The sequence below is a fragment of the Pseudogymnoascus verrucosus genome (genome assembly GCF_001662655.1).
Source record: "Pseudogymnoascus verrucosus strain UAMH 10579 unplaced genomic scaffold scaffold_16, whole genome shotgun sequence".
NCBI classification, from domain to species: domain Eukaryota; kingdom Fungi; phylum Ascomycota; class Leotiomycetes; order Thelebolales; family Thelebolaceae; genus Pseudogymnoascus; species Pseudogymnoascus verrucosus.
In genome coordinates this window covers 38138-62865 of record NW_017263667.1, presented here as the reverse complement: position 1 = coordinate 62865, position 24728 = coordinate 38138, and the positions used below count along the sequence as shown (strand labels likewise).

The 24728-nt window shown below is 48.9% G+C and overlaps 10 protein-coding genes across 10 annotated transcripts; 6 read left to right on the top strand and 4 right to left on the bottom strand.

The window, feature by feature from the left end:
- Window positions 1–487: 487 nt before the first annotated feature.
- On the top strand, window positions 488–4215 carry VE01_04442 (uncharacterized protein). Its single transcript, XM_018273916.2, has 2 exons — window positions 488–2142; window positions 2221–4215. Exons 1-2 carry the CDS (start codon window positions 621–623, stop codon window positions 2376–2378), a joined length of 1680 nt encoding a protein of 559 aa, XP_018131307.1. The 5' UTR covers window positions 488–620; the 3' UTR covers window positions 2379–4215.
- On the bottom strand, window positions 3828–4338 carry URE2_4 (glutathione S- transferase, nitrogen catabolite repression regulator; the record flags this gene model as incomplete). The annotated part of the gene is made up of 4 exons (XM_018273915.1): window positions 3828–3974; window positions 4029–4193; window positions 4243–4285; window positions 4313–4338. The coding sequence occupies 4 exons, from the start codon at window positions 4336–4338 to the stop codon at window positions 3828–3830; spliced, it is 381 nt and encodes a 126-aa protein (XP_018131284.1).
- Window positions 4339–5149: 811 nt separating this feature from the next.
- On the top strand, window positions 5150–6610 carry URE2_3 (glutathione S- transferase, nitrogen catabolite repression regulator; the record flags this gene model as incomplete). The annotated part of the gene is made up of 5 exons (XM_018273914.2): window positions 5150–5180; window positions 5236–5258; window positions 5318–5429; window positions 5490–5673; window positions 5724–6610. The coding sequence occupies 5 exons, from the start codon at window positions 5150–5152 to the stop codon at window positions 6100–6102; spliced, it is 729 nt and encodes a 242-aa protein (XP_018131365.1). The 3' UTR covers window positions 6103–6610.
- On the top strand, window positions 6587–9290 carry VE01_04439 (uncharacterized protein). The gene is made up of 4 exons (XM_018273913.2): window positions 6587–7018; window positions 7110–7243; window positions 7318–8063; window positions 8120–9290. The coding sequence occupies exons 2-4, from the start codon at window positions 7112–7114 to the stop codon at window positions 9231–9233; spliced, it is 1992 nt and encodes a 663-aa protein (XP_018131314.1). The 5' UTR covers window positions 6587–7018; window positions 7110–7111; the 3' UTR covers window positions 9234–9290.
- A 618-nt stretch (window positions 9291–9908) lies between these two features.
- Window positions 9909–11142, bottom strand: VE01_04438 (uncharacterized protein). The gene is made up of 2 exons (XM_018273912.2): window positions 10228–11142; window positions 9909–10168 (listed from the first exon to the last, which is right to left on the bottom strand). The coding sequence occupies exons 1-2, from the start codon at window positions 11075–11077 to the stop codon at window positions 10020–10022; spliced, it is 999 nt and encodes a 332-aa protein (XP_018131384.1). The 5' UTR covers window positions 11078–11142; the 3' UTR covers window positions 9909–10019.
- An 865-nt stretch (window positions 11143–12007) lies between these two features.
- On the top strand, window positions 12008–13067 carry URE2_2 (glutathione S- transferase, nitrogen catabolite repression regulator). The gene has a single exon (XM_018273911.2). The coding sequence runs from the start codon at window positions 12232–12234 to the stop codon at window positions 12889–12891; it is 660 nt and encodes a 219-aa protein (XP_018131395.1). The 5' UTR covers window positions 12008–12231; the 3' UTR covers window positions 12892–13067.
- On the bottom strand, window positions 13032–13726 carry VE01_04436 (uncharacterized protein; the record flags this gene model as incomplete). The annotated part of the gene is made up of 2 exons (XM_018273910.1): window positions 13032–13637; window positions 13703–13726. 2 exons carry the CDS (start codon window positions 13724–13726, stop codon window positions 13032–13034), a joined length of 630 nt encoding a protein of 209 aa, XP_018131394.1.
- A 215-nt stretch (window positions 13727–13941) lies between these two features.
- Window positions 13942–14619, top strand: VE01_04435 (uncharacterized protein; the record flags this gene model as incomplete). The annotated part of the gene is made up of 1 exon (XM_018273909.1): window positions 13942–14619. One exon carries the CDS (start codon window positions 13942–13944, stop codon window positions 14617–14619), a length of 678 nt encoding a protein of 225 aa, XP_018131346.1.
- Window positions 14620–15378: 759 nt separating this feature from the next.
- Window positions 15379–16610, bottom strand: GAP1_2 (glyceraldehyde-3-phosphate dehydrogenase 1). The gene is made up of 2 exons (XM_059463616.1): window positions 16439–16610; window positions 15379–16365 (listed from the first exon to the last, which is right to left on the bottom strand). Exon 2 carries the CDS (start codon window positions 16094–16096, stop codon window positions 15713–15715), a length of 384 nt encoding a protein of 127 aa, XP_059319781.1. The 5' UTR covers window positions 16097–16365; window positions 16439–16610; the 3' UTR covers window positions 15379–15712.
- A 1812-nt stretch (window positions 16611–18422) lies between these two features.
- On the top strand, window positions 18423–20523 carry VE01_04433 (uncharacterized protein). Its single transcript, XM_018273907.2, has 3 exons — window positions 18423–18895; window positions 18972–19231; window positions 19310–20523. The coding sequence occupies exons 1-3, from the start codon at window positions 18762–18764 to the stop codon at window positions 20395–20397; spliced, it is 1482 nt and encodes a 493-aa protein (XP_018131313.2). The 5' UTR covers window positions 18423–18761; the 3' UTR covers window positions 20398–20523.
- The last annotated feature ends 4205 nt before the right edge of the window (window positions 20524–24728 follow it).

Genomic DNA, 24728 nt, shown 5'->3' with positions numbered 1-24728 from the left:
TCTATCCTCTTGATTAGAGGATTTAGTTTGCGTTAGTGCTAGCATTGTTTTAGGTGCGATTATGACTAAAGCTTGTGGTCAAAAGTGAAAGCACTTTATAATCTGCAACACCAACGTCTGGCGTAAAGCAGGTGCCCATTTCGCTTAGACCTATTCTGCCTACAGGATTCCCCTAAGGTGACTGAGAGGCCATATCGATTCTTTCAGTACGTACATAGTAATATAGTCAAATCAAAATCTGCCACCCCGTATACTATATCCCCTGGACTAATTAAGTGCATGCAGAGTTTTCAGTATATAGCACGCAGTAGTATTTTCTAGACAGAGAGGTGGAAAGATACTTGATAAACGACCTAGTAAGATGAATGATGGGAACCCCGGGACCTCGGAACTTGTTCGGCCCCGAAATGCCGACGCGGTGGTCAATTACGACGAGGTATGGTCATGGAGAGCAATTTTAGATAGTGGGGGGTATTGCCGTCTACGGCCTAGAACCAATTTGGACATGGCTAGAATTCGCCAAGAGGACATGTGTAGGTGCCGTGGTAAGCTTATAACCTCCCTCATTTCCATCTTCAAGGCACCTCCACACTAGACTTCTCTATCAGCTGTCTCTTGCAATGTCCTCTCTGGATCCTCCCTATAAAGCTATTGCCACGCGCAAAAAGGCCAAGCAGAACGCTCTCATCCCCCCCCAATGGCGCATAACCGTCCCGCATCCAGCACCCCTATCTGTGATCTCCTTCCCCCACAGGTCCTATATCCTCACGCCCCTCGAGCTTGAGATCACCTCCCAGCACGATGCCACCTCTCTCGCCGCCGCAATCGGTTCCCGCACCTACACCGCCCACGCCGTGGCACTCGCCTTCTGTAAACGGGCCGCCATCGCACACCAACTCACCAACTGCCTAACGGAAATCTTCTTTGATGACGCCCTCGCTCGTGCTAAATTCCTCGACGAGGAATACGCCCGCACAGGGAAAACGCTCGGCCCGTTACACGGCGTTCCCGTCTCTCTCAAGGATACCTTCAAGGTGCGCGGCTATGACGCCTCCATTGGCATTGCCAGCCTGGCCGAGAACCCAGCGCAGGAGAACTCCCTCCTCGTGGACGTACTCCTGCAGCAGGGCGCCGTGCTATATTGCAAAACCAACGTGCCGCAGACGCTCATGGCACTGGACTCGGACAACAACGTCTTCGGGCGGGTGTTGAACCCACACAACCGGCGAGTCACGGCGGGCGGGAGCACCGGCGGTGAGGGTGCGCTGGTCGCCCTGCGTGGTAGCGTGCTCGGCGTCGGCACTGACGTTGGCGGCAGCATCCGCATCCCCGCCATGTGCAACGGCGTGTACGGCGTGAAGCCGTCGCGCGGGAGGGTCCCGTTTGCGAGGCAGGAGACAGGGTCGAGGCCTGGTGGCGCTGGCATCGCGTTGAATGCGAGCGCGGGGCCGATCGCGGCGAGCCTGCGAGACTGCGAGCTGTTTCTCGCGACGGTGGCGGGTGCGCGGTCGTGGGAGAGAGACCCGGAGGTCGTGTATGGTGGGTGGGAGGAACAGGGCACGGCTGGGCAGGAGACGAAGTTGCTCGTCGGTGTTCTCTGGAGCGACGGGGTGATCCAGCCGTTGCCGCCGGTGAAGAAGGTCCTAGATGAGACGGTGCAGATGCTAAGGTCAGAGGGTATAGAGGTCGTGGAGCTCCATGCCCCGGCGCTCAAGGAGTGTCCGTCACTGGTGGACAAGTTCTACAGGATGGGCGGGGCCAACTACATGTTTGACCTGCTAGAGAAGACAGGCGAGCCGTTGACCGAGTGGCTAGGCCCGCGGTTAAAGAGGGGGAAGATAATAAAGATGGGCGGGCTCGTGGCGATCCACGCGCAGAAGGAGGCACTGGAGGCAGAGATGCTCAAGATCTGGACGGATGCCAAGGGTCGGCAGATCGATGCGTTTATCTGTCCTGTGGCACCACATCCGGTGCCCCCGATTGATCGCTGGAATAGCGTAGGTTACACGAGTAGCTTCGTCCTTCTGGACTATCCTGCTGGCACGCTGCCGGTGAGGGAGTTTAAAGAGGAGGACCTGCACGATGAATGGACGGACGATAGCGAGCCACTGGGTAGCTGGGATGAGTATAACAGGACATTATGTAAGTAACCTCACCTGTGCCTTATGCTAGTGATGGTGCAGACGGAAGAAGACTGATTTACTAACGCGATACATATAGGGGACAAGAATAGCATTGATAGACGGGTGTATCTCAACACCCCGTTATCTATCCAAGTTGTTGCTCCGCGGCTGCAGGAGAGGAGGCTCCTCCAGGCCATGTCGATTATTGACGACGTGGTGAAGAGGAGGGTAGATATCCCTCATGCTCGATTATAGGGTATTGTGATGGTGGTGCCGCCATTTCTTGACCTCGGGTGCCAAATGATCAAGGTTGCACGCAAATATCTTACCCTCGCCCGCTAGATCGGCATGGTTAATCTCTGCTTCTAATAAGAGGAGAGCAATATACAAACCCATCCCTTAGAGATCGCTGTGAGATATTTGTATATGTCTGGGCCAACTTAGGCCGTCAATTTCCTGAAAGAGCCAGCTAGCCGCAAGTTCATGTTATCGCTCGAGAATCTGATGTCACAAAATACAATGCAACGTAAGCTACCAGGGAGGAAGGTTGGCCGTTGTCTGTAAGTATGTTAAGTTTTACTTTAGAAAATTAGTGTCTATTCTAGTCTTACGGATTTTGGCATAAGTTAAGAGGTCATTCTTTACAGAACCCGAAAAGTAAATAGGTTGCGACGCCTAATTGGGCTCTTCTCGGATCAGTCATGCGGTATAAGAGTCTAACCTCTCTAACGTAGTCCGAATAATCACATAATCGCGGAAGTCATTTGCCACAATCATCTAGGCGCGATGGGCGGTTGGTTATTAGTAGGTCTTGTCCAAATAAGTCCAAAAGTCCTAAATTTAGAGGAAGAGTAATTCCTGTCGTACGTGTCCATGGAAACTCGCATCGCGGATTATCAATATCCTTTGATTGGCTTGATGGAATTATTTGCGCTTGACCGTATTTGGACAATAGCCTAGAAACCCTGCGAAGCATCAAATGAAAAGTTTGGGGTAGGGGAAGCCCGTCGTGTAAGTGACTATACAATCTGTGAAATAGGGAACGCGAGAATATAACCCCCCTGCCCCCTGGTGAATCTGGCCTTTTGGTTACTACGGAGTATTCCATGATTTGTAATTTAGCGCCGGGCACGGAGGGAAACCGCGTCCTTTTCGGGGTTGGCTGGCCGGGAACAGCAAAAGCACTAAGAGGCAACGGGTTTATATGAAGGGGCAGGAACGAGGCATAGTATCCGGCGGAAAGATATATCTCTCCGATTTCCTTAGCTATCTCATTCCCAGCGCAGATATTCTCAGAGATTTCACAGCCATTGGTCGGCCCACATTATCAACCTGGGCGTTGCTCTCGAAATCTGATAACAATGCTAAGGGGTACTCTTGCTGGGCCACGTCTTCCGGCCCCACCGGACGAAATGGCTAGCATGCCGACCGGGCCAGTACCTATCATTCGCCGAGGATTTAAGAAAACGGGGCACTGAGTGGATTTAATAGTCTCAGCTCTTTATTTCTTAGTACTATGAAGTCTAGTGCGAAGCAGCAGCAGCAGTAGCATCCGCTCTATCCTGCACCACCTTTCTCACAGCAGGTCTTCCCTCAACCCTCTCCTTCCAGCACCCTGTCTAGCACACCCAGGAAGCGGAGAACTTCTTTTCCGTAGCGCTCGATGGCCGAAGGCACGTATTCGGAGTGATGGAAGGAGAAGAACTAGAAAGCTTGGCCAAAATATGGCCCTTGGCCCGAAGCTTGGAAATATAGAAATTGTTTGATATGGTATTTTCCAGGGAGTGTAGAATAGCTTATCGTGCTGGCTTCGTCGTAGGTGTCGACGAGGTATTCGATGATAGCACAGGACTAAGAGTGGCATAAGAAACACAGCCTTTTTGTGCATAGGGAAAGAATACTTACTTCCCAGAGACTAACTCCAGTATTGGGGTCTTCAATAGCAGGAACTTTACCATTGGGACTGATACGCTCATATTCTGGCAGCTTCAATTCATCTGACTTCAAAATGTGTGTCTTATAGGGCAGCTTGAGCTCCTCGAGAACGATGGCCACTTTCCATGGGTTGGGCTGTCATGCACGTCAGCATGCGATAACAATCATATCTGAGTTTACAAACCCCAAAGGCTGTGTGACTTATTAGTGTAATTTCTTCATTTAGCCTATGCATCGTTCAGTTTGGCACTTACCGTGAGTAGAGAACTATCGGCTTCATTGTCGCTGGAAAAGACCAAATGCGACTCGGAGCAATGATCTATACTAGAACCTCCAAATTGCAAAGTGCAATATAACCCGTAAAAAAACTATTAACTACTGTATATAACTTACCTGAAACCCAATTATGATATACGTCATTTGTCAGATTTAATCCCGTGATCTGTCGCTGGGTCGAAAGTTCCACTTTAGTTAATTCGTCAGCACGCGAATTATTTCACCAGCCCAGGTATATTGTAACATCTGTGTCGAAATCGTCCCACTGCGTACATCCCACTTTGGTGAATTTGTCAGCACGGAATTATTCACCCGCTGCCCAGGTATGTTGTAACATCTGTGTCTAGAACGTCCCACTGCGGTCTACGCACTGAAAACTCTTCGCTCCCTTAAGTGATTGAAAGAGCATAAGCATTACATCAGATCTTCATAATGGTCAGGTTGTTAGTCAGGTTATTAGTAAGTTCTAGCCTCAGCCAGGGCACATCTCGATAAGGATTAGACCAGAAGAAGCCCCATTTGGCCTGCTGTACCTTCAATTCAACGGCACTGGCTCAATGTATGCGTCCGAGACTCATAGCAGACTTAGAAAGATGCCGGGAGATTAGGGATACAAACTCTAAACCGCTATCCCTATAGGTATCCCGGTTCAATGGCTGCTCGGCTTAATTATCGCTCCGAAGCATGTCGCGGCGCTTTTTATTCTCGAGTCAACGTATATATACCTACATGCCTTAAAATTCACAAAAGACAAACATTCGGCTCGAAACTGATTTTCGCCCTGTCACGAAGCATTAGACGAGAGATAACTCAAAATGATTAAGCCGATCACTATCTGGTTGACTCGTTAGTCTAAATAATCCTATGTACATTGATATTTTAGATGTTAACTGACCGGAAGCGCCGGGTCCAAACCCATGGAAGGTAAGGTTAACTGCTATCGTCAGCGAAGTGGAATGATTGAAGCTGAATAAAAGCTCTAGGTAGTAGTAATCCTCGAGGAACTTGGCATTCCCTATATCATCAACTCTTTCAAGTTCGACGACGTCAAGAAGCCGCCTTTCATTAACATTAACCCAAACGGACGAGTGCCTGGTACGCGACAAGACTGTCTGATCGAGCTCTCGTGTTATTATTGTTTACTGATTACTTCAGCTATCGAGGACCCCAATACTAGCCTAATCCTGTGGGAGTCTGGAGCTATAATCCAGTACCTGGAAGAGGTGTACGACAAGGAGAGGAAGCTGACTTATGACTCGCTCAACGAGAAGTATCTGCTTAACCAGTGGCTTCACTTCCAAACAAGTGGCCAAGGCCCTTACTTTGGACAGTGTGGATGGTAAGTCCTCCATACGAATCCATAGCAGTCAAAACTAAGATACCTTCTAGGTTTAACGTCCTCCATCAGGAAAAGCTCCCCTCTGCTATCGAGCGCTACACAAAAGAGGTTCATCGCATCCTCGGAGTTCTCAACAATGCTCTTCAGGGCAAGATCTGGCTAGTCGGTGACAAATGCACCTTTGCTGACCTCGCATTTCTACCTTGGAACGCCCGTCTTGATGCCACGCTCCTCACCCCCCCAGGAGAAGATACATTGAAGCAGTATCCTAACGTTCAAATATGGCACAACCGTATGCTGGGTCGCGACTCGTGGAAGAAGGTAATGACTACTAGAGACAAGCTCATGGACGAGCATGGCCTTCAGCCAAATGGAATGCCAAAAGGGATCAATAACATGACTGAGTATGAGGAATTCATGAAGAATTAGGCGGCCGAGAATGGTTGATGCGGACTCGCTAGAACTTTGACGGATTCCATCCATGGAGTGATGTCTTGCACTCGGTTACCAACAAGCTGGGCTTACTAGTAAAACTAAGAGAATGAAGTTTTCTGCAGTATTAAGTGTATGGGCTGTTCTTTGCAATCCGAAGTTCTCATAGCAGGTAGGATACCTGTCTTTCGTCTGACAGAAGCCCATTATTATGCGGTGCTTTCCTGTTTCAACTTGAGCACCTAAGTGATCTTTCGTCACCGATGACGGCCACAACCTGCAGAGATACTGCGGCCTCTAGTAACGTTTGCATCACGAACATATATTGAACCATTACCAAGACACATGGAACGGTAACCTGGCGCTCCTGATCTCGACCTTTTCGCCCATTGCGGCCCTCCACACAGGAATGTCGGGAGCTGTTGTGGGTGCTAATTCTACTCCACTTCAGACGAAAGAGAGGGGAATGAGAGTGGCGAATGAGAGTGGCGAATGAGAGTGGCGAGGCTCAACGCTGCTAATGAGTTATTTAGAATGCTAAAACAAGTAGATCCACTGACATCCGTGATTGAAGAAGGTAGTATCTCGCCCAATATACCCTCGACCGACGGAATATTGCATTGTTAGCCCCAGCATCACGCGCTAGTATAAATTGCAGTGCCCATTTCAGACAACTCGACCATACTAAACCGAGACGAGACTACCTGCCTTACTGTGTGGGTGGACTACTATCTGGCTGCGTCACAGCGCGATTCCAGAATAAGAGCGATTTCCCCCTAGCGTGAATTTTCCTTTCGCTGAGCCGGTGGCGATAACGTCGTACAAATATCAGCACAATACTGACTGGGTCGAACCTGTCCATACCCTCTCGAAGCTGTGGAAGCCATATTTTTCAATCTGTCTTTGCTTGCAGGTACGGCTTTCCTCCACCGGCCAAAGCTCGCCTTATACGTAGCAGAGGTTTCTTCTCGGTTAACTGACAATAGATTGATGACTGCTTTCAGGAATGAGTGATTTCAACCGCACAGCTGGCATGACTGACGAGCTCCAGAATGCCCCATTCGGGACATGGACCAGCCCAATCACGGCAGAGCTACTTTCCAGCGGCAGTATTCGTTTCGAAGGACTACAAGTCAATGTAAGTAAATGTAGCTTCTGAATAAGATTAAGAGCGCTTTACATCCCATGCACGAAGCGATAACAAATTAGCAGGCCTCAACAGGGCAAGTCTATGTGCTTGAGTCACGCCCGGCCGAGGGCGGGCGTTATTGCATCGTTGAGCTTCTCGAATCCGGTGCCGAGGATATTCTACCTGAGCAATTCAATGCCATGAGCACAGTTCATGAATATGGAGGTGGGTCATTTGCGATTAGTCCTGATGGGAGCCTGATATTCACGAATCATCCTACCAACGAGGTCTTCTCATTATATCCCAAGTCTGGAAACATCACGCGCATATTACCGCCCACCGAAACCCTTCGCTTCGCAGATTTCAATGTCCACCCTACTCTGCCGCAGTGGGTTCTTGCGGTGCAAGAAGACCACTCATCAAATGTGGTAGTAAATTCTATCGTAGCAGTCGATGCCAATGAACGAGAAGTGTTTATCTTGGCTCAGGATGCAGATTTCTATCAACATCCTAAGTTTAGCGCCGATGGGAAGCAAATTTGTTGGACACAGTGGAATCACCCTGACATGCCATGGACTGGTTGCGAGCTGTACTCCGCGACGTGGGCTCCGCGAGAGCGCGCAAGTGGTATCTTGATTGCTGGAGAAGCAGGCAGAGAGAGCATTTGCCAGCCAAGATGGGGCCCTGATGGTACTTTGTTCTTTGTGAGCGATAAAACCGGATATTGGCAACTTTACCGCCTGGCCCATGGTGCAACGAGACCGCAAATTGTCAGTCTGAAAGGCCTCGAAACTGCAGAATTCGGCAGTCGTGAAAGTTACCTGGCCAAGTTTGTACTTCATTCCAATGACGTTTGAATGCTATTTCTTACACATGATACTCTAGTTGTACTTATGTCGTCCTCACCAGAAGCACGATTGTGGCAACTGTCAATAAGGACGCAACATCAAGACTCATCTTGATCGACCTTGACACAGAGCAGTATACAGAATTAAATCTTGGCCTCGTTGACATCCAAAGGGATGCAATTCGAACCCTTTCTGCGACGGAGTTTATTGTGATAGGTACAACTCTGACAGAGCCACAAGCAGTATACTACGTCAACACCAGAAACCAAGGAGAGAAAAGACTTCTCAGGCCCTCCATTCAGTTTAACATACCAGCTTCGCTCATTTCGGAGTCTCAACACATCACCTTTCCTCGTTGCTATGGTGAGAACCAAGTGGGTTCATCCCACGCTATATTTGTACCGCCGAAGAACCCAGGCTTCCAGGCACGGCGCGGCTGTAGACCACCGGTCATACTGTGGATGCATGGCGGACCAACGACGCATGTGGCACCCGGCCTTTCTCTGGCGATACAATACTGGACCTCACGGGGTTATGCTTACGCCTGTGTTAATTATGCCGGCTCAACGGGTTACGGACGTGCCTACCGAATGCTTCTACAGGGAGAATGGGGTGTCATTGACATTGCTGACGCCGCAAGCTGTGTTTCCTTCCTTATATCCCAACACCTTATCGATGGATCACGCGTTGGCATTGTCGGTGAGTCCGCGGGTGGTTATGCAGTCCTCCAGGCGTTGTGCGTGTATCCCGACCTCTGGGCTGGGGCTATAAGCCTCTACGGCGTCAGCAACCTTAAGGCGCTCGCAGAAACAATGCACAAGTTCGAAAGCCAGTACGTGCAGCAGCTTGTCCTCAAAGATGGACAGACAATGGAGGACGTGGGGCCTGTATACAGGAGTAGAAGTGCGTGCTATAATGTCGATAAAATCAGAGCTCCGCTCCTGCTTTTACAGGGTGACCAGGACACGGTGGTGCCAGAGAGTCAGACGAAGGAGATGCAACAGACCATGAAGGAGCAGGGAAAGGACGTTGAAGTTGTGATATATAAGGGGGAAGGACATGGATGGGAGAGAGAGAATACAATCAAAGCTTCCATTGAAAAGGAAACGCAGTTTTGGGCCCGTACACTTCTGCAGAAGGCCATGCGCTAGGTAAATAGATGGAATAGGAGAGTAGACTAGATCTTAAACGGATTTTAAGAATGGACGCAGATTTAGAACTCAGGTGCGATGAGGTAGTATCTCTTAGCGTCATACTCTCTCCCACCAAAGCTGATAAATTAAGAGGTAAAAAGGTATCTGAAGCACGTCAAATTTATGTAGAGCTTTATCACCCTTCAGAGCGCGGAGATAAACGATTCATTAATCTCTACACAATCGAGGCTTTGCAGCGCATTGCCTCTGGTGTTAGCAAGTGCGATAGGAAGTTCACACTTTAAGCCATGCTTGAAAAGCTTCTGTTCCCCAGGTTCGTTGACCCATCAAAAAGGAAACTGGTGAAGAAATCTCTTTTAAAGGTCCAATGCGTCATTCCATGCATCAAATTCATAGATGAGAGTCTGAAATACTTTGAAACTAGGGCCACACAACTCAAAGATTTGGAAGGGGGAAACTACCCAGGCACAGGACACTGTCTAAGCACTGGACAGTGCCTTAGGAAAGTTTGAGTAAGGTAGAAACAGGGAAATTCCGAGCTGCACCTAATACCTTAAGTGCAACTGTTACTAGCCACTGGACCAATCAATCCCAGAGCCAATAGCCATCATTCTGGATATAATTGGCTGTTGTGATCATATTTACAGTATTGAGTTTCAAATAGTATGTAGCTTTTAATTCTAGTAGAATTGGACTAATTATAGAAGTCTAGATTTTCCAAAAGCCAACTTTGGAACCGTTCCATTTCACAGAAATCTCAGCTTGATGTATAGCTAATTTCCATCATCTTCTGGATTCTGGTCTTGTAATTGCAGCCTCGTACGCAAGCCTGTACTGTTTCAACCCCTTTGAAAACAGAACCCGGCGATCCTTCCACCCAGTCAATTCTCTCAACCTGTCGCTCCCAGTCCACTGTGAGAATCCAATTAAGCCTATAGGGACTTGTTAGCCGTGTTTCATTATTATGTAGGAAGGAAACTCTTCAACATACGCCTAGCGAAATCAACATCGGCACGACCCTGCGGAACCGGCAACCACTTGACCCCATTCTGAATGTTATATTCATGCACTAACGCTTGTGCAATCTCCTCTAGCGTCTCAAATCTATAACTGGAGATGTTAAAGCACTGTCCGTTGAGCTTCTCCCTGTGCGGAAACTCTGCGAGCGCCACATACGCCTCCCCGCAATCATCTACGTGCAAGGCATGCAAGATAGTCTTCGGGTTCTCACTGAATTCCAGCACGCCTTTCTCCTTACCTTCTTTCGCCAGCCGCAAGAAATCCCCATAATACGACGAGGCAAGCCCATACACGTTTGTGGGACGCAACAGAACGGCATCAAACAGGCAGGCATGCTCAAAGATCTTGATGGCGTGGGTGGCGCGATTGAGTGCGAAGGGCGGAGGAGCTATGGGCGACTCTTCTGTGTGGGGTTGCAGGCCGGGCGAATCGGACATCTCGTCCATCATGCCATAATCCTTACAGCCGCTCGTGAACAGTACTAGAGGCTTCTTCTTCCCATGACTTTGATTCCGCTCAGCGAGTACCTCGAGCAAGGAGACGACCTCATTGTAGTGTGGAACATAGTTCATTATTTCCTCCGTTGTGGAAACAATCACGTCGAAGACGACGCTCAAGTCGAGGGAGGCGATAAATGTTTGGTCGGCGGGCGAGCCGAGGATGGGGATGATTTCCTCTGCTTTGAGGGAGGGCAGCAGTGATTCTTGTCGCACGAGACCGTAGGTTGTCCATCCTGCTCTCACGAAAGCCCGTGCAGTTGCATTGCCAATATACCCATTTGCTCCTGTTACCAGTACGGATTTAGGAGTTGGATCAGTCATGATGGTTTTGATTGAGAAGAGAAATTATATCTAGATGCACGGCGACACTACTGAGGAGGGATATAGGGCTATTTGAATCACCTAGGGGCCATTCGGTGATGAGGTCATCCCGGCTCACGTGGTTGATTTCTGGCATTACAAATCAGCGTCCGCTTGCAAGCTCCATCGGTGATACTCTTGAGATCCTGAAAATATCGAAAGTTGCTGACCAGGTATCTCTCCCGTGCACAGATCCTGACCCGACGTTGTTACGACTGACTGATTTATTGGTAAGGGATCCCGTTCAGGGGTGAAATCGCTCTTCCACCGGAATCAGAACAGAGTTTGCTTTTGTGCTGCCCACCGGCCAATTCCACCGGAAAAGAGGCGGGGAGGACGAAAAGTACCACCGGCCTTAGTAAAGGATATAAGTGGATATAGAGTGATGACTACCCCAATATCGCTACGGCAACTATGGTTATACTACGGAGTACCACTTCAGATCCAGTTAAAACATGCTCTGATTTCTCGTAACTCTGGGTCTCACCCAGAGTTATATACTACTATATGTTGCTAAATAGAGATTCAAATAAGGATTATGAAGGAAAGTAAACCACATCCCGAAGGATATAGATGATTCTTTGAGTGTTGATCAGATAATGCGTAGAATGAAACGAAGGCGGTTGAAAGAAATGCCCGGACACTTCGCTAAGTGGGATAACTGTGCAGTGTCCGGGAATTTCTTCCACCCGCCTTCGAAAGAGCTTAGTAAGCCGGACAAGTGGTTATACCAGCAACAAAGTATTCGCCACTCGGAAACCGTTGACCAACTGTCAGCTTGTCCCCCACCTCGCTTTTGATTTTGTAATCATCGTTGTAGCTCCGCCGGAGCGGAAGTAGACTGAAGTTCATAATCATCGTTGTAGTTCCGCCAGAGTGGGGAGGCCTCGTAGACAGAACAATTTTGATTTCCTAGCTTTCTGTAACTTGATGATTTATAATAGCATATAGCTCTGAGATATTCCTCCGGGATACTTAAGAGGCCAGTGTGTCTGTCCCAGAGATACAATTATCATCTTGTGCATCAGACTCAATCGCAGAAGTGTCAAGTCTCTCATCTTCATTCAATATTCCTGCATACCAAGCCAAGTCTACGCCCACACCACTTCAGCAACATGTCTCTCAAGCCGATCACTCTCTGGGGCCACGACAGCGGCTCTAACGCCTGGAAGGTGGCCATGGTTCTCGAGGAGCTTAGCGTCCCTTACACTGTCAAAATGATCGATTTCCCAGACATGAAGAAGGAAGCGTACGAGTCAATCAACCCCAATGGCCGTGTGCCTTCAATTGAGGACCCGAATACGGGCATCACGCTGTGGGAGTCGGGTGCCATTATTGAATACTTGGTCGAAACTTACGACAAGCAAAACAACTTTAACTTTGCTCTAGGCTCGAAAGAGTACTACGAAGCCAAGCAGTGGCTATACTACCAGGTATCTGGCCAGGGCCCCTACTTCGGACAGGCTGTGTGGTTTACCCTCTACCACCCCGAGAAGCTCCCTAGTGTTGTCGACCGCTACGTTAATGAGATCCGTCGCGTCTCCGGCGTCCTCAACGGCGTACTGCAGGGCAAGGAGTTCCTCGTAGGCGGCAAGTACAGCTACGCCGATGCTTCTTTCGTGATGTGGTATGCCATCGCGCCCCTTTTCGCGGACAGGATCAACCTCGAGACGGACTTCCCCGCCCTCAACGCCTGGTTGGAGCGCATCAAGGCCCGCCCGGCAATTGCAAAGATTATTAAGGACCGAGAAGCGGCTATGGCGGCGTCCAAGTAAAGGCTTGTTGGGGGTTCGGGGTCAAGAGAATTTGTCTACATATAGCACTTGAGTAAAAACCAGGTCTTAAAGACGGTAGTAAGAGTTTCATTAGCTACATCTATTCTATCATAACATTCATTAGCAACAAATTAGACCGCTTAATCGCTGTCTAAAACAATAACCTCTGCCTCCACCTCTCTAATGCTCTCAAAGCCAAGCACATCGCCGGCCTGTACACCAGTGACAAACGCACCGTCTCCCTCCTCTAGAACAGAGTCTTCTCGGCCGTCTAATCTGATCTTGGACTTCCCATCATTTGTCATCGGGAGGTGGATATACACCTTCCTGTCGATCTTGCTCTTCACAACAGCCTTTGCATCCGTTTCACCGCGGACACTCCAGTTTAATTTCTTCCCAGCGCCAATAATGCCTGCTGCCATGACGAAATCGGCGTGGATTGGAATTGTCCCTGGTATCGCTGGAACAGCCGCCGCTTCGTCTTCAGCGCCAGCACCCTTTCCAGCAGCAATTGGGGACAAAATAGGAACGAAGGCCTCTCTCTTCTTGGCCTCATCACATGTCTTCGTATGGTACCGTGGCGTTAAACCTCTCGCCCAGGGCAGGGCCCAAATCTGCAGAAAGTGCACCGGCTTATCGCTCTCATTGACCTCCGAGTGTGCAATTCCCGTTCCGCCAGTGGTGAATTGGACATCTCCCCTCTTCATGCGGTAGAAGTCGTCGCTCTCCTTGCCTTCCTTCCCCTTCTAGATCGTGCTGTCGCGGTGCGTCAGCTCTCCGTTGAGGATGTAGCTGAAGATCTCAGCGTCACGATGAGGGTGCGTCGAGAACCCATTGTGGGCGGCAAGGACTGGGCATGACGCCGTTATCGCGCTTTTTTCTGCCCAGAACATTTTTGGCATTAACTCAAAGGACAAATCAGGCCGAACTCCGTTGTCGCATGCTGCAGGAAATGGACACGAATCCACCGTCAAGCTCCTTCTTAATATGGATGGCGTTGTACCAGACTCAAGGGACAATTCCAGCCGGACGCCACTGTCCAGAGCTGCAATGTTCGGACACGCAGCGGTTGTCGAGTTGCTTCTTGCCCAGGACGGTGTCGACCCGGATGCTGAAGATGATAACTCTGAGACGCCGCTGGTATTGGCTGCGATGTACGGCCACGACGCCGTGGTCAAACTGCTGCTCAATACTGGCAGAGTCGTTCCCGAATTCAAAGACGCGAAATATGGCCGAACGCCGTTATCGTGGGTAGCGGAGAAAGGGAATGCGGCCGCTGTAGAGATGCTGCTTGGAATAGATGGCATTGATCCGGACTCGAAGTCCGCTGGATCCTGGAACAAGAACCGGACGCCACTGTCTTACGCAACGGAAAGGGGGCATCAGACTGTGGTTGAGCTCCTGATGGCTACCGGCCGTGTTAACCTGGATTTCAAAGATAACGACGGCCGGACCCCTCTGTCATATGCGATCGCAGAAGCCCAAACAGGAACAATCCATTTCCTGCTAAGATACGGCGCCAGCCCCACAACCATTGATATCCAGCAGAAGGGCCTATTACACCACGCGATCGTTAATGTGAATTGCGCACTTGACATCGTGAAGAAACTTCTGATGCTCGGTGCGCCAACGAATTTAGTGGATATTGACAATATGACACCGTTACGTCACACGGTTAGATTCAATCGACAGGATATCGCTGAATTGCTTATCCAAAATGGGGAATAATTATACCGCTTGATTGGCAATACCCACCTACACCTCTCCGCTATTGAACCTTAACTCTGCGCGTAATTTGGAAATGCTATCTCTGTTCTCACCTTACCTCCCATCACTCCCCTATTATGCCTCGAAAATCGATCACAACTTTACCATCTCTGCTCTAATCCTGCGAACGATTGCACCGTTGGAAACGCCATGCACTACTGCCCCCCATACGCTTTTGAAAGTGCATGTTCTATACAATCTGGGAATGTTGTTCTTTTCTCCCTACCCCCTACCCCTTCTGGCTGTCGAAACCCACCCCTAACTTTCCCATCTTTACTCCGGTCCTGTGAACAATTACACCCTTGGAATTTCCATGCCGAACTACTCCCCATCTGCTATCGAACGCCGGCCCTGTGCATGATATGGGAATGTTGTCCCCCTATCCCCTCACCCCTTATGTTTTGGAAAACCGGCCACAACTTTCTCATCTCTACTCCGATTCAACCATCAATTACTCCGTTGGAATCCTTATGCACGACCACCCCCCGTTTGCTATTACACGGACGCCCTGTATATAACTTGGGCATGTTATCCTCTTCTCACCCCCATTACTTACCACCCCTCATTGCCGTCAAAACTCGTCTACCAACTTTCTCATCTCTGCTCCAATCCTACAAACGATTGCACCGTTGGAACTGTCATGGGTAACTACCCCCTATGCGCCATCGAACGCGTGCGCTATATGTAACCTGGGAATAATATAACCATTCTCACCTTACCCCTTTATCACTTAACCTTATGCTCCCCTCTAACTCCACCCTCTCCGCTGCAACCTTTCCATGCTACGTTCCTATGCTGTGCTGCTCGTGGTGCTCGCTCCTGTGGGCGGCTTGCCTGGCCTGTTGTAAAGGGGCGTCACGTGAGGACGCCCCCACGTGCAGGACACGGTAGGGCTCGGTAAAAGCAGGAGCCCCAACATAAAAGGGACTGGAGGCGTAGGACTGAGGCCTCCAGTCAATAGTCGCTGTATCTACGTAGACCTATTGTGCTTACTGAATACGATACCCTTCCTGCCTCCTGACCTGGTTCCCTGGACTCCCGTGAGACCCTAGGCTTACGCTTCACAGCATCCCAACTCACCAATACTCCCTCCAATTGCAATCATCTGCAGATGCCTCCCCTTCAACTTTCTTGCTAGCGCCGTGTTCGCCGTCGCTAATACCGCCTTATGCGCATCTAAGGCACCATCGTGGTTATATTGGTTAGTGGAATTAATAGCTGGATTAATGGTACGTCGATTTGGGTCCCTCCTGAAGCTATCCGCGAACCGCTTACATAAACTCTGATGCCGCTCCCTGTCATCGCTGTACCAGGGCTCACCGCTAGAGACGCGTGTTAAGGTGTCGTAGTAACGTAGCGAGTTGGAGGTGAGATGGGAGGGGTTTGAGAGGACTTCGGGGTAGTCATGGTGCGAGTGGAGCGAGTGTGACTTAGGCATCGTGAAGGTTGGCTTGGTGGAGGCTAGGAGATGGTGGTAATGCCGTAAGGGTCTTGGGAGGGAGTTTGTAGTTCAGCTATCCGGTGTGTATTAGGTATGTAGTCGGGTGTGACGCCTAATATATGTGTCGAGATGTCGAATGGGTATCGAGAGGAGACTTAGTACATACAAAGGTAGCCTGTAGTAGATACAGTAAAAGGGCTAATTCTCCAAAGTCGCATAAGGAGTCGAGCTCAGCTAAAACGGCAATTCATCTGTCGCTGGGTTCACTGCAGCAGAAATTAGTCATTCTGTTCGTTGTGCTACGCACATATGAGCTCTAAGACGTCTGTCCTGCACTACCTTCTACTCGTCGAGAAGAGTGTAAACAACGAATTGCTCCTCGTTAAAGTAGATGTAAGAGCCATATAGGTCGTATTGTAAGTTCTGTTATATTAAAGGCTATAGCTCTTTGCAATCTGCTGTCGTCGATTCTAGAAGGATAGGGAGAAAAGGGATTAGGAGAGTTGGCGAGGGTGGCGCTAATTATATATTACTTGTAATACCATCCGAACCCTGCTCGGAGAATCCTTCCACCGAGCCGTAACACTCGAGCCTTCATTCTTTCCAGTAGTCTCTCTTTGCACACTCCGTTGTATGCTCCTTTGACGTCAAAACTGATCAGACTCACAATCTTGCGACCTCTCCAAGCTGCATATATTTCTTCTTGCAGAATCAGTAGTGCCTGCTCTGCTGATCGTTGCTTACGCGCACCAAAATGGTTGGTTGGGAGAAGGCCGTATGTCTCAACTGCATGAGAGATCCTCTCTGCAACCACAGACTCTAGGATCTTGCCTAGGGTGGCAAGTAGTGAGATTGGTCTCCATGCCTTTGCAATCCTGTAGTCTTCCTTTCCCATTTTCTTAAGGGGAATGATTTTTGCATGTCGCCATTGATTAGGCAGGGCTCCCTCCTCGAGGGAAGTTCGGAATAACTCTAATACGTGGTGTTTAACTGCTGGCCATGTCTGCTTCCACACTATTGCTGGTAGGCCATCTTCTCCTGGCGCTTTCCATGACTCAATAAAATATCGAGTACTCTCCAGGCTGTCGCTGCTATATATTAGAGAATCGGGCAAGCGATCATGACGTACAGAGGTACTTAGATGGTCATATGTTGCAGCTGCCTACATGCGTTCAGAGCAGTTCAGAATTTCAGAGTGAAATAAAGGCCGAAATTGTAAAAGCAGTTAGTGGAATGTATGTGACTACCAGCTCTGAGTGAACAATGCTTACGAGTCATAGGTTCTTGCTTGCACAGCTTCATCTTGATTCATTGAAAGGGAAAAGATCCGCAAAGGCTATCCGTAACGCTTTGAAAAAGCTCCCAACTGAATCTGAGGCATACGACCATGCATACAAGGATGCTATGTAGAGAATTGAAGGCCAGCTTCTGGACGACGTATTGCTCGCGAAGCAGGTCCTCTCATGGATCACTTGCGCGAAGAGGCCGCTGACGACGTCTGAACTTGAGCAAGCACTTGCCGTAGAGTTTGGTGAGCTACAATTTGACGAAGAGAATTTATCTCCAATAGAAGACATGGTTTCAGTGTGTGCTGGACTAGTTACAGTCGATGAGGAAAGCGCTATCATCCGGTTATATACATTGATCTGTAAGCTAATTTTGAAAAATTCTATAATGCGGGAACCCTTGTAAATGTGTGCATTAGCTGTTTGAAGTGGGAATGTCATCTTCGTCTTTGAATAATTTGCTGACAAAATCTGTGCCAGCGCCGCCGGTGTGGATGATTCGACGTCATCTGTAGCAATCTCTCAGCCTCAGTGTGGCTGATCGGCTGATATTGCCCGTCAAAACGGCAATTGTAGCCGAGTGCAATTCTGGCTCCAATATCTCTTGTGCAAATTCCGAGCCCATTTTATGCTGAAGTATTCATATCTCTGCGCAAATTTGGGGCCAAAAGGATTTGTTAAAGTATCGTAAATGCGTCACACAAATCAGGTAGGGTCAGAGGGGTATAGCCTTGGTAGTAATTAAATGGATCGTTGTATGAGTTACCAATAAGAAACTGTATATATTGGAAAGAGAAGTCGCTAGGCAAGGAAATCAAGAGTCTAAACAGGCTTATCTTTACTCAGTGTTGAGATTTTCGCAATTTAGTCGAGCAGCCAGATTTACTATGGGGTTTTCAGCTCACAGGGATGTCGGTTATGTGGGGGGGGCTAACCCGTCGCCCTGATCTATTGTCATGTGAATTTGAAGGAAAAGCACGGACATACGAGCGGCCAACGAAAGCCGTCGTATTCTTCTGACCAGGGTTCGTGTGCCTCTAGTTTGGCGAAACAGTTCTGCGGAGTCAGCGGGACCGCTCGGAGCACGCTTAGGAGTTACTGTGGTTTGATAAATACTTGCAAATAATCTACAAAATGAAGACCATGCTTACTTATGGAGACCGGAACAGTCAATATGGGTCTAGTTTAATGGTGTTTACAGGAATTATATATATAGATCCTTAATGCCCACCTTCTCTTACAATTCCTTTCCCAAAGTTGCAAAGACCGTTTTATGTCGTCCATCGAAAAAGCAAAGATAGTACTCAGCGGAAAAGAAGAGGAAGTCGCCCGCGGCAAAACTAGACAAGGCTGTGCCCTGTTCTTTCCTATACGGAATGGAAATTACCTCATTCCCCCCAGAGTTCGAAGTGACGTTCAAGACACACAATGATCCGGCAAATCCTAGGAATTGGTCGACGTGGTATAAAGCATTTTTGATAGGATGTGCCTCCTGGACAACGTGGCTGGTGTAGGTCATCCAACATACGTGAGATCGAATCAAATTTCAAATTGCTGACGGGCCTCTTTTTTGGTCTTATTTTCAGAGTTCTCTACTCGACCACGTACACTTCTGGGATTCAGGAGCTCATGTCAGAGTTTCATTCCTCTAATTTTGTAGTGACATTAGGGGTTACGACATATCTTTGCGGTCTCGCTGTTGGCGCAGTGTTGTCTGCTCCTCTTGGTGAGGTATACGGCCGAAAGGTGGTCCTTGTCGTGGGAATGTTCATGTTTATTGTTTTCCTGATTCCGTGTAACTTCACGACAGCGATATCTCAGATCTTGGTACTAAGGTTTCTCGGAGGTGAGTGCCAATGCGTGGTGTTTGAGTTTTTGTCGGAGGAGAAAAATATAACCACTGCTAACCACGAGAGATAAGTAGCTATGGCCGGCTCCGCGTCCATTGCAAACTCCCCCGGCATTCTGGTGGACGTTGTGCCTGAAGAATCCAGAGCGCTAGCTTATTCGATATGGTCTATTGGGCCATTGAACGGACCTGTCTTTGGGGCTGTCATTGGCGGCTTTGTCACACAATATCTGGGGTGGCGCTGGACAAACTGGCTAATCCTGATATTCGCAGGGTTCTCCTTTGCCATGCTTTGTTGCATTAAGGAAACCTATCCGCCAGTGATCCTGCGCCGGCAAGCAAATGATCTTCGGCTCAAGACTGGAGATGGGCGCTGGTGGAGCCGACATGAACAGAATATCCCGTTGAGAGAGATGTTACGTGTGAACCTGTCCCGTCCTTTGAAGATGACTTTCCAGGAGCCGATCATAATTTTTTTCAACGTTTATATTGGCTTGATTTACGGTATTCTATACCTCTGCTTTGTCGCTTATCCTTACGTCTTCCATGAGGTTCGCGGTTGGACATTGGGGTTTTCAGGGTTGGCTTTCTTGGGCATCGGCTTGGGCGGTTTTCTAACGATTGTGGCCGAGCCTCTGATCAAGCGGATGATCCGGTCGCACAAACCAGACCCGGGAACGCGGAGCCCGCCACCTGAATGCATGATGAGTATCGTATGTATTGCCTCGGTTCTGATCCCGACTGGCCAGCTTTGGTTCTCCTGGACGTGCCTGCCGACGCGAATCCACTGGATTTGGCCAATCCTAGCCGGAGTGCCCATTGGCGCGGGGAACATTGCAGTGTTCATCTATGCCACGACCTACCTCGCAAACACGTACGAACTGTATGCCGCTTCGGCGCTGGCAAGCAACACGGTCGTCCGAAGCGTGCTAGGGGGTGTATTGCCGTTGATCGGATCACGTCTCTACCAGAGCCTTGGCGCGAACTGGGCCAGTTCGTTGCTTGGATTTCTTCAGATAGCGATTATTCCAATCCCTTTTGTCTTTTACAAGTACGGTGATCGCATCAGGAAGAGAAGCAGTCTCATCGCAAGCATACAGGAAGAGAAAACGCGCAATGCATTGCTACATGGAAGCGGAGGGTTACTGAGAGATGAATGCTAGGAGAAAAGTGGGGGACTGCATGGGGATGCGGAAGATTTACCCAAATAAAGGGTTGAGACGAGTAAAAGATTGAGCGGGGAGTCTGCATACAGCATATGACAACCACGATTCGCGTTCAATTCGGAGCATCAGCAAACGTTAGAAAGAGACGTGTGATAGATACACTCAATGTCTCAAGAGTTGCCTGCTAAATACGCTGAATACAAAGCCCCGGACCCAGATCTGTAGCTCATGTAACATATTTAATTGCACTATAATCGTTGGATTCAACTATGAGCGAAGCGTCGGGAGGAAGCGAGTGCGTCCACTCACAGCAAAAAAAGTAGGTGACATTACATAGTAAATCGTATGAAAGGGTACTTAGGAGCGGCAATTTGCGAAAAAAGTTGCAAAATTCTTCAACTTTAAAGCCTATAAGGTAGTAAATAAACTCTCCAAAGCTATAACTTATGTATATATACATAATTCGTTGGAGTGAACAGGGACTGGGGGTCTGGGGATCTGGGGATCTGGGGAGACTACATGGGGAGCTTGATGCAGATCCAGGATCCTGCTTCACCACTTCCTAGACAGTCACAGGGTTCTCCGCTCGAACAACATATGAAGCTACTATCCGGAGATGCGTGGCCCAGTCCTTTCCGCACGGTACTTAGGGCTCCCGTTCGGGCCAAGTGACGTACCAGGGCGGACAGGACTTGGGCCGCGCACCTTCGTGCTGTAGTCCAATCCTTGCCCACCTCCTCAACCTCCACATGTCTTTAACGTTTTGCATAGCCGAGACTATCTAGTTTGAACAAGAAATTTAAGCGTTGTGTAGGATCGCAATCAAATCCAATTCCAACGGCAGGAATGGCCTAGAGGGGCGAATCCCGGCTTCATTACCTGTTTGAGAGAAAAGGGCTGTGAAAGGTACTCGGTCCAATAAGTTAGCGTTGAAAACTTCATCGTGAGATGCCGCAGTGGCGATTACTTTTATGCTAGGTGTTTTATAGGCCCAGCGTCTGGTATGTAGAGAGGCTCCATGTCAAAGGTATGATGTCACTGTATTGGCCGGCTTAATTCAGCTAACGTGGTTTATCATCGAGTCGCGCACTTTTCCTTGGCATATACCTCTGAATACTAATAAATCAACCACCATATATTATAATACATATTACTGCTCAGAATCTGACGAACTAGGTATCTCTATAGAGTCTTGACAAGTTCGTGCATTATGGCCAGTCTTTCCGCAAGTGCTGCAGCGCCGTCCAGACGGTTGGCCCTCCCTGCGGCTACCCCCTGCAGCACGTACGTCACGTCGTACCTGCTCATCTACATCCTTCTGGGCTATAATATCCTGTCCATCCTCGACTGTAAGTGCACCCCCTTGACGGATGCGAGCCTTTTTAGCCCTTCGCCGCTTGCTGAGGGCTTCATTAGCTGCCCGAAGGGTACGGTTCTCAGCAGACAGAAGGGTGTTCTCATGGGCTAGACGCTCCGTACCCTTTGCTAACGCCTTAACTGTCTCAAAAAGAGGAGTTGGCAAGCTCCCTTGGTGACGGGCAATCCGGTTTCGAACAAGTGTCGTTTGTGAAAGCGCTTCAGTAGGGTTAGAAGGGGTCTGGGAGACCCAAGGGTCGACGTCGGTAGAGGGGGCCCTAGAGGGAGTTGGAGTCCGTAACTTTACGTCAAGCTTTGATAGCACTGCTTGCGGGTCGAAAGGTACTAAGCCAGCTCCACGAAACCCAGATTGACCGTTCTGGGCTGTAACTGCCTCCTTATATGCTGCTGTAAAGGCTAGAAAGAACTCAACCTTCGTGATATGGTTGATATAGGCTTTAATAAATGTCTCAATCTGTTGACCATATGCCCGCTTTAGCACACTAAAGCACCCAACGTCAAGTGGCTGGGTAAGATGAGACGAATGGGGAGGTAGTCCAAGAGTAATAATATTATGTGCCTTACAGTACTCTTGGAATTCGGCCGACTCGTGACTCTCAGCCCATCGAGGACTAGCATTCGGTAGGGACCCTTTGCTCGAGTAGTAGTATGCTTATCGAAGTGTTTTAACCATTCAAGACCCGTCTCGTTATTTGTCCATCCATTACTTGTCGGTTTGATTACCCAGTTAGGTGGGAGGCCGCCGTCTGTATACCAGTTTGCAAGGTGATTCTTTCCTTGGACGACGAGAAACGGAGGCACACTCCAGCCTTCGCTATTAATACAGGCAATCGCTTCCTTATTGCCTGGCTAAACTGCCTTGCCTCTGCCACGGCGATCTGCACGAGTAACGACCATTGCAGGGCATATTATACCCATCATAAAGCCCGTCTCGTCAAAGTTATAGAAGTCGCAGTCCAAAACCCCATATTTTGCCCTCATATTCTCTACTAGCTGGAACCACGCGCCTAGTATGCTGGTACTATGGTAGGCAATGAGCTGGGCCTAGAGAACAGCAGGGCAAAATAGCAGAACTGTGAACACTAGGACAGCAACTTATTTGCCCGCTTGGGTGTAGAGGCGAGTTCAGACGTTACGGCCACCGCTGTAAGTTCGTTGATACCAGCACCAACACCGGCGACGGCCATCCCGGCTAAAGAGTGTTAGCGAACATAAACGTATTCATTTTGTGGGCTGTAGCGCAAAGGACCATGCCAATGATGACAAATCCAGCACCGCTCAATGCGACGTAACGACGGCCAAAGAGATCAGGCAGAGCTCCAAAAAAAAGGGGCAGACAGCGGCGAAAGCAGACGATTTGCCAGAACGAGCCAAAACCGGCGATCAAATCCACCAATATCGCTGTAGATATGCGGCGGAACGCCACCTGTTTTGGTTGGATGAGATTTTATTCTGAGAAGTATTCATGCCAAAGCGGTGAGCAGTTCGAAGATTAAAACAAAACTAACCGAACAGATATAGTGGACACTGACTGCTGGTCCATAGAAACTAAAGGGAGGTTAGCGCGAGGGAAGAACCGATACGGAAAGAGTGAGGTTTACAGCCATAGCAATAAGGCATGAATCTGGGGAATGCGCTTAGTTCCCGCAAACATAGTTTCGATGAGATTTCTTCCCGCCCCCCATACTCCGTACTCCAAAGCTGGGGGTGGTACAGTTATCAAAACAAGCACTAACTTATCTCCTACATGCTACAAATTTTGTGGAGAGAGCTGCTCTGTGGAGTTGACTAGCAATACCCAGCTGATTCACTGACGCCTCGGCTTGTTGCCAGCGGGCTTTGGGCCGCACCACACGACTACGGATCCTTCGATTGGTGTAGGATTGGAGGTCGGAAATTTCCGACCCAACATCTCGGTAGTTCTAGGTCTCGCGCGGAAATATGGGCCAGTCTTCTTTGGGATTGGCGCAACCCTAGCCCCGCGCCTAGCCCGGACTGAGTCCACTCGCATTACTTAGGCCCCAACCTTCGTATAGTACAGTATTGGCGTTAAGGCAAGGCAAGACATGGCAAGGCATGGCGGCAAATGACTCACGGAACCGTTCCATCTGAACAAGTCGCGACTTGAACGTTGTCTCCCTTCCAGAGATCGCACTCACAGGTGTACGCACCAAACTATTGAATCGACATCACCCTTCGAGCAATGCGACGGAAATGTCAGAACCTTGTAATGTAATGCCTGACTACGGCCAGCTGCCATCGCTGTTTCTTCCGCTTCTTAAGCAAGAGCTGAAGTTACTGAATCGAGCATAAAACTTAGAGGGTAGGATAAATGCAGTCGGAGAATTTAACATCTAATTTCCCAACTTCCCTGAACCTGAACCACGCGCCAGAAAACAAACAAAAGAGAATCAACGAGCATAAGCATCTAATTGAAGCTATCACTAAAGACTAAACTATTTCGAAATGGCGCCAAACCGCCGTGACGTTGAGTTTAAGACGTTAGATGGATTGACACTAAGAGCGTGGCTCTATCTAGCTAATCTAAGCAGTCCTTATATCATCATGTCTTACGGTGTAAGTCATGTCCTAAAAGCAGCATGCGTCCATGGGTGCAGAGTTAACGCAGTTTACCCGCAGTTTTCTGGCATTAAACATCACCATCTCGATAGCTTCGCCGAACGCTTCCAGGAAGAAGGTTGGACAACGCTTGTATATGATAATCGTAATTAGGGAGAGAGTGATGGACTCCTACGAAACGAGATTAATCCTGCGCAGCAAGTGAAAGATTATTTTGATGCCTTCGACAGCGCGGTCTCCTACCTAGAGGTTGATCTAAAGAGGGTAGTCTACTAGGGTAGCAGTCTCTTGGGCGGCAATGTCATCTGTGCAGCAGCAATAGACAGGCGCATTAAAGCTGTTGTTGCTCAAATTCCATTTGTATCAGGAGA